The 8,163-nt window shown below is 45.9% G+C and overlaps 1 protein-coding gene across 1 annotated transcript; it reads left to right on the top strand.

Annotated features, from left to right (window-relative positions):
• The first annotated feature begins 1,874 nt into the window (after positions 1-1,874).
• Positions 1,875-3,019, top strand: TMEM136 (transmembrane protein 136). The gene is made up of 2 exons (XM_010081574.1): positions 1,875-2,073; positions 2,481-3,019. The coding sequence occupies exons 1-2, from the start codon at positions 1,875-1,877 to the stop codon at positions 3,017-3,019; spliced, it is 738 nt and encodes a 245-aa protein (XP_010079876.1).
• The last annotated feature ends 5,144 nt before the right edge of the window (positions 3,020-8,163 follow it).

The raw sequence follows: 8,163 nt of genomic DNA, 5'->3' as shown, positions 1-8,163 counted from the left end.
CTGGATTAGGTTTTTATTGGTAATTATTGCAGAGCCTGCTTTCATTGGTGACCCTATTGCTCCTGGTGTGGTACAAACGGTTACAGTTACTGATGTTTTTACAGGATAATGCCCTTTCCCGTGTGTGGGGACAGGTGCAATATATATTCTATATGCTAATGATGAACGTTGAGCTTTGATGTGCAATTGGAAAGTAGCCCCCATCTTTATTTCCAGGGAATGGAGAAAGCTCTTTTTCACAAGTTGGTGTGGAAGACACCTCAAAATGTTTAAAAGATCATTCCTCTTCCTTCTACCAGAATTTGCCAGCTGGTCAATCCGTTTTGTCACATCAGAATTCCTCCTGCCTTATTTGCCCCTGACTATAAAGGCATATGGACCACAAGTCCCAGGGATGTCAATGGAAACACTTGGTCAGAGCAGTTAATCACATCCTTATTTAATTGCCCTGTGTTCCCAAGATCCATTATACTATAATGATTTTGTTTACCCAGCCTCCTAAGTAATTTCTGTTAATACTTGCAACAGGCCAAACAGGAAGGTTGGGCATTGCAACTCTTTTGGTGTTCCCCAACCCTGGGTGTGAATCCAGCGTGCTGGTCAGCAGGTACCAGCGGGACCAGTGGTGCTTTTGCTGTTACACAACAGGGAACTTGTGTGTCCCAGAGCGTGACTCAGCTTCATTTGATGCACTTCCCTGAATGCTCAGGAGTAATGAGACACAGCTTATATTTCATGGAAAGGTATTATAAATATGAACAGGATGTAGATATTAGATTATTGTGTATCTGGGGAGCAGTGTCCTCCATGGGTGAGGATGCACTGTCATTTTGTTCTGGCAGTATGTCTTTTACTTTGAGAGATTCCGTTGTATAGCACAGTGAGTGAGGGAAGGTGCATAAAAGAAATACTGCTGAAAAGAATCTTAATGGGCAGAGATTCTAATCCTTTTGTATCAGAAAGATTTGGAGGTCTTGGTGCCAGAAAAGATGAAGTCTGCAGTTAGGGGAGTTAAGTGGTTTTTACCTTGTCTCACTCCTCTCCATCTGCAGGGGAGGACAAGGGGATTTTACAGTGGGTTTTTTTTCCCAAATTGTCCTGGAAATGTGCTAGTGCTAGAAGGTTAAAATTCAGTAGCAGGAGGAGATAGCAACGCCTTTGTTGCTTTTTTTTCTCTTATTTGCTGTTGGTATCACTGCACTGGGAAGATTGATTAGCAGTGGACCATAGCAAGAGGCTATGGGGGTTTTTTTCATTTTCTTGGTTTTTTGTTTCAGGAGAGGAAGAACCAAGCTAGTAGGTGGCATGACAGGATGAGTAGGTCAGGTGGGGCAAAACAGGCAGGCCAGTCAAATGTAGGTATATGGGGAGGGAAGTAAAGTGAAGGGGAGGGGTAGCTCTGGATCAAAGCCTGATAGCTGGATTTGTTCCTCAGACAGTCCCGTAGGCAGTGCAGATGAACACTAACCTATCCCAGCAGATGCTGCATTGTAGACTGGTTGGGGAAGTCCTCTTTACCAAGTCATGGTATGTTTTCTGTTAGACCGGGCTAGGAACTCGCTGTCTTCCAAGGTCGTTGCTTTCAGTGTGTTTTCCTACAGCTGAGGTGACGCTGGTGGTGGTCTGTGTGCTGGTGGCCACAGGTGAGTCTGCTCTGATTCTCAAGGATACGCTTCTTCGCTGCAGTCCTTTCTCCACAGGAACTGCAGTTTCTCTGCAGAAAAAAACTTGTCAGGAGCAAGCAACACCACCAGGAAACGGCACTGTACACTCAGCGCTGGGATGGTTACAGGTGAAATGCTGTACTGGGTTGTGCTAACACTGCCGAAGGCTAGACCTTCTGATCTGTTTTGTCTTTCTGTTCCTGTGGCAGGATGCTGTTCCCTTTGCCTCTGTGGGTAGCCTGCAGTCTGCTTGCCTGGCTCTCTCTCTACGCTTGGTTCTGCCATCGCTACAAGCACCGGAATTATGAATGGAGCTGCAGGCTGGTCACGCTGACCCACGGCATCCTTGCTACCTGTCTCTCTGCTTACATTGGCTTTATTGATGGTCCCTGGCCTTTGAGTCACCCAGGTAAGTAATGAAAGTTGTGGTCCCAAGTCCCTCAATGAGTGACAGCACAAAGTGGAGTTCTCTTACCTCCTCAGTATCCAGCCCACTTGAGGAATGATGGCTGTAATGCTATCTGAGCTGCTTTCTGATGGAAAGTACTAGAGCACTGTATTTTGCTAGTGTAATGCCTCTTCCCTGCTGCAATCTGGCAAAGTGTGTGATCACGTTGTGTGGCCATTACGTGTGTGCAGCTGTTGGACTAACAACTCTGCTATTGTGACTTGTCTGACTTCTGCAGCTGAGCTGTGATCAGTACAAGCTAATACCAGCCTGCCAGTGCTGAAGGTGAATACCCTTTCCTTGTGTCGGATCCCACCTGCGTGTTGCCTTCATGCTTTAAAACTCTGTCTGGTGTCTTTATGTTTCAGGATCACCAAACACAACTCTTCAGGTACATGTGCTGTGCCTTAGTTTGGGATACTTCCTCTTCGACCTTTGTTGGTGTGTGTACTTCCAGACAGAGGGTGCCCTGATGCTGGCCCACCATCTGGTGAGCATCTTGGGCATCACAGCGTCATTGGCACTTGGAGAGTCAGCCGTGGAGGTCAATGCCGTCATCTTTGGTAGTGAGATCACTAACCCGCTGCTGCAAGCCCGCTGGTTCCTCAAGGAGATGGGGTGTTACCACAGTTTCACGGGTGACGTGGTGGATTTCTTCTTCGTGGTCCTCTTCACTGGGGTGCGGATTGGAGTGGGGGCCTGGCTGATGTACTGTGAGCTTGCTTCTCCCAAACCCAGGTGGTACATTAAGCTGGGTGGTGTCATCATGTACGCTGTCTCCTGGGTTTTCATGGTCAGCATCTGTCGCTTCGCTAGGAGGAAGAGCATGAAGAAGTACCATGCTTGGAGGAGTCGGAGGAGTGATGAGTTATACTTGAAAATTAATGGGCATCTGAAAAACCACTGACTGGATGCTGAGTAAAGACTTCCTCGAGTTCACGATCTGGCAAGAAGGGGATCGTGCCTGAAATGCCACTGTCGGGAGAGGAGCCAACACACGTTAGCAATTCTAGAGCCAAATTTATCCTTGGCATAACTCCACTGAAATCCGTGGAGCTATGCCATGGATTCATTGGATCTGCAGTGTTGGCCTGGCAGAGGCTGGCTCAGTGTGTATGTGAGCACACACTAAATGACGAGTGAAAGAAGGGCTAATTTTACGGACTAAACATAGCTAGTCCAGCAGTGCAGGTGTAAATAGTAATGTTAGTAGCTAACTCCTTCAGCACTGGTAGAATCTTGGAAAAAGGGAGAAAACAACACTGGATCTTTATGTTCGGTGTCCTGTACAGTCTAGACAGCTAGAGTGACTCTTCATACTGTTAGGAAGAAGCATGTTCTAGTGTTTCATCAGAGTTGGGATTCTTGGCTCTTCCACCAACTTGTTATGTGACCTTGGGCAAGTCACATAGCTCTGACTCGGTGCCTAATTTCCCCATCTGTGAATTGGGGGTGATGGAGCTGATCCATCTGTGTTATGCACTTTCAGATCTTTACTTGAGAGGTGCTATATAAATGTGAAATGACGGTTGTTATCTGCACTTTGTTCATTATTGCTGTGTTTCCTTTGGGAGAAACGATTTCGGTGGTTGAGCTAGAGACTGACTCTAGAAGGAACAGTATTTTAGGTAGGTCATTGTTTCCTACCCTTTCTAATTCCTTTTAATAGCTTATTTAATAACATAATGCTAACTTATTTCTCAGTAGCGTCCAGAAGCTCTAAGCAGCACTGGCGCCTTGCAGGACTTGGTGCTCTGTGAATACACCCAAAGACACAGCCTCCAGTGTGAAATCCTTCTCTGACTTTTTCCCTCTTCATCCCTGACTGTTAAAACTCCACCCACCCCCTCCAAATACTGCTTTTAGCAACTCGAGTGACCAGCACCATCCCCTATGAGAAAAAGGAATGGCTTTATGAGGTGGAGCTAGCAATGATGTCTCAGAGCAAGGCCTTGTAGTCTGTATAGTGGCCTCCAGCACAGAATCACAGACCCAGGAAGAAGTACAATTTTCAAGCTATGGAGCACATGCTGGGACCTATCCTTGGGCTAGTCCATAGTGGCTAGAGCAAATTGTAAAAGGAAACTGCACAACTAGTGTGAAATGATAACTTGTGCTTGAATTACTGTGTAATAGCAACTAATGTTCCACCAGTCAATGGTGTAGATACTTTGTATTATGTTTTATAAAATAAAGACTATTTAATTACATGAGGAATTTGTTTTCTCTTTGGATGCAGTTCTTAAGTTGTATTGTGTATTGCTGGATGAGTTGGCATTGCCAGCATAAATGAACAAAGCGATGGTCAGTTGGTGCTTTTTAGGGACTGAGACAACTGCTTGCACAGTTTTCACTGTTATTGCTTCTTAGACATGTTAGAAGGCAGAGAAACTATTCTCTTTCCAAGTCAGCTTCAATACGTACTCTAGTAAATCTGTATAAGAGAAGCTGTTAGCTTGCTGGCTTTGTCCTGTTTCCCTCAAGTTCCAAGGAGAGTTTGTCAGGTGGTAAGCTGGCAAAGTAAGAGAGCTTTAGAAAATGGATTTAAGAAGGAACTGAACAGGTCTAGGTGTATGGAAAAGCTTTTGCAAAGTAAGAATGGTTTGCTGATAGTTAATTTCATGTGGAAAGGTGAAAGTGTCAGTTTCTGTGGCTTCTTAAATGTTACAAAGTACAAGTTCTCAGCAATGCTTGTATTATGTTGTTGTTTGAGTTGGGTATCCTCAGAAGGTTAAGATCTGTTCAGTGTAACTGATAATCCTCAGATGTGATGAGAAATGATGTTATTCTCTATCTCTTTAAATTTTACCCTAATAACAAATACCTTTTTTTTTTTTTCTTTAATCCCCCCTCCAATCAGAGGACATTGATTCTAGCAGAGGGCAAGAAGAATACTCATGACCGAATGTACAGCAGCCTTGTCTGTCCTTACAAAGGTTGCTGCTTTCACTACGCTGATACGGAAAGAGAGCTTAGTGCTATAAAAATGCTTACTGTGATGTGGATTATCCAGGTTTAGGAACTGTAATAAGCTGTCATGGCAGAAGCTCTGATAGATGAGGCTATCTGTGTCTCAACAAAGTCAGCAAAATATTACCAAAAAAAATCGGTGAGGCAGGAAGGTTTAAGTTGAGCTAAGCTGGAGAGCAGAGCCAGGCTAAGCCCCGTCCGGCCAGGAGGAGGAGAGCTGCCGTACAGGGACGTGGCAGCAGGTGGCAGCAGCTCCTCGGGCAGCGCCGGCCGCCAGCCTGGGAACGGGCTTTGCGGAGGAGCCGCAGCGAACCCGCCCTCCCACCAGTCCCCTGCTGAGCACCGCAAGCCTCTCCTTTTTGTGCCATCCTTTAAGGCAGAATAAGAAGTTATCCTTTGTAGGACTTGGCCTTCTCCGCTTCTCCTTACTTGAGCCGCTTTGCTCTGCTCTGGACTGTGAAAAGTAAGGCTCTTGGGGACATCGGAGACAGACTGATGAGGTTAATACGCGGTTTCCATTTATAGCATCTCTATGTACAGCAGTACTCTCTGTAAATTCAGGCTGAGGACTTTATAGCTACCAAAAAAAAAAAAAAATCTATTTTAATTGGTATTGCACAGTGTAATTGCTTATTGATTTCCCCTTCCACCCTTGCCCTGTATTTCACATTGTAAAACTGTCCAGGCAGCAGGCGTGTTATAAATAGGCATCTATATTAACGTGAGTATGCAATCAGGTCCCACCAAAAAAAATCATTTGCAGAAAACAGAAGCAGTTATGGTTTCAGAGTCTACTTTTGAATTGTTTTATTAGTGTTTTTCTTTTTTTAATTGTTGCATTAAATGTTGAAATGTGAATGCAGCCCATTAGGAGCAAGAGTTAATCTCCTGAACTGTGTGGCGTAAGGGTTTTATGCTTCCTTTTTATCATTGGTGTAGTTTTGTGTGATGCTTCTTTTGACAATACTGAGTAAATTTTTGACAAATGTTAATCCCTGTCACTCCACTGAATTTTTAGATCAATTTACTGCAGCAGAGGCTAAGTTTCTTTCTCATTCCTATATTTTTATTTTTAGGATTTTCTCCAGCTAATTGTTATTATCATTGTGTTGTCATGTACAATAAAATATAATTAAGTAATAAAAAACCATGGAGGCCTGATATGCAAATGCTGGGCCTGTCATGAAAAAGAAGGTCTCCCAGGAGCCTTCCTCTTTCAAGGCATAGCACTCGATGTTCCCCAAGTTGAAAGCAGGGAGGGATTTATTGCAGAGAAGATGCAATAAAGAGATAGATAATAAATATAGATTGTGGTATTCAGTCACTCCGTTACTGCTGATGGCTATATTGCACACAGCTGCAGAATGAGAGGCAGTTGTGGCTGCATATCTTGCCCCCCCCCCCTTTTTTTTTTTTTTTTTTCCCAAGCCTCTTTGTCAGAAAGAAACCAAAACAGGAAGCGTAAATGTCCTGTGTATATATGTCAAGTATCATGTAGAAGATGATTTCATCCCACGCTTCCCCTCTTTGCACTGAACTTCTTCAAAACAACAAATTCTTCAGACTATCAGCCAGTCTCCTGGCTTCCTGATTCACGCTCGCTTTGCTCCAAGGAGGAAAGCGCTGCATGTTGCAGAGCGGCAGGATCCTGAGTTCAGCTTCACCCAAGGCACGGTCCGGTATGCTTAGTGACCTCTCTGGTCCTAAATTTCCAGAAGCCTGTTTTGCAAACTCTTTCCAAGTCCAGTGTCCTGGCTGTGAAGAAGTATATCAAGGTAAGATTAATTAAAGGGAGGAAGGATGGTGTCATATACGATTCGGATTAGGTAATGAGATTATTTTGGTCTGTTGACATTTGGTGGGAAAGACTGACGTCCCACAAGTTCCTCTGCGCTGGGTGGCCGGGTATTAATGCCCACCCTCCCTGGCAGCAGAGCTGTCCTGCTTTCCATCCCATTCCTGTGCTGCTCATGAGCTTTAATTCCTGGCAACATGAGGTGCAGTAGAATCGGAAGGTTCCTGAGGTTCTGGTATATAGATGTTATTCCTAGGTGTTTGAGAACAAGAGTGCCTGGCTGGAATCTTATTTATCCCCTTGTGTTGGCAACAAGGTTTTGGGATTAGGTAATGTACCTAGAATTTGTTAGAGTTTGCTTTATGCCACTTGTGCATTGTCGGAAGCAGGCTCTGCTGTTTCGATGTGTGCAGAATTGAGACCGGCACTTCTCTCCAGAGCTGGCACAAACGGCAGGGAGTTAGAGCCATGTACCAGCAAGGATGAGTTTCTGTTGAGAGCTGTGGCTGAGCAGAAGGATGTGACCGTCCAAATATTCCGTGTTTACTGGGCATGTCAAGTCTGTTGGTCACCTTTTCATACTGGAAGGAGCTTTTTGCAGTAAGAGGAGCAGGAACAGGCTCCTGGCTGCGGTGTTGCTGGAAGGCCAAGGTATGGGCGGGGGGGGATCAGGTCTGGTTCTGGTTTCAGGTTTTTGTTGACCTCCACCTGTGAGAACAATTCCTACGGAAACGTGCTGCGGAAATGCAGGGAACGGGAGATGGGACACGGAGCTAGGAAGGGTCTGGGAGGACCCAGTGACTATCAGAGGCTCCAGAGCTGCATGGCTCCTGGCACCTTCCTGGTTTCATTCGCTGTTTATTTTCTGTTCTAAGTTTCTTCGGTGTCACATTTTCCACGCCGCATCCCGCGCAGATGGAGGCGCGGACACTCCCTGTCCCTGCGAGCTGGTGACAAGACAGAAGAGAGGAGGAGGGGAAGGGTCTGGGAGGACCCAGTGACTATCAGAGGCTCCAGAGCTGCATGGCTCCTGGCACCTTCCTGGTTTCATTCGCTGTTTATTTTCTGTTCTAAGTTTCTTCGGTGTCACATTTTCCACGCCGCATCCCGCGCAGATGGAGGCGCGGACACTCCCTGTCCCTGCGAGCTGGTGACAAGACAGAAGAGAGGAGGAGGCTGAGAGGGGAGGGGGCGGCTGGGGCTCCGGGACGGACGGGAAATGGAGGGGGAACCTCTCCGACGGCGGAGTTGGGATGGGACGGGAAGGAAACAACCCCGCTGGCCCG

The sequence above is a fragment of the Pterocles gutturalis genome, unplaced genomic scaffold, assembly GCF_000699245.1.
Source record: "Pterocles gutturalis isolate BGI_N339 unplaced genomic scaffold, ASM69924v1 scaffold34839, whole genome shotgun sequence".
Classification (NCBI taxonomy): Eukaryota; Metazoa; Chordata; class Aves; order Pterocliformes; family Pteroclidae; genus Pterocles; species Pterocles gutturalis.
Note: the sequence above shows the minus strand (reverse complement) of the source record. Positions and strands in the feature narration are given on the sequence as shown.

Bases quoted from the DNA above. Each gene is read 5' to 3' on its own strand.
- TMEM136 (XM_010081574.1), top strand. From the start codon at position 1,875: ATGCTGTTCCCTTTGCCTCTGTGGGTAGCCTGCAGTCTGCTTGCCTGG. The intron at 2,074-2,480 runs GTAAGTAATGAA...TTTATGTTTCAG, and splicing joins CTGGCCTTTGAGTCACCCAG to GATCACCAAACACAACTCTT.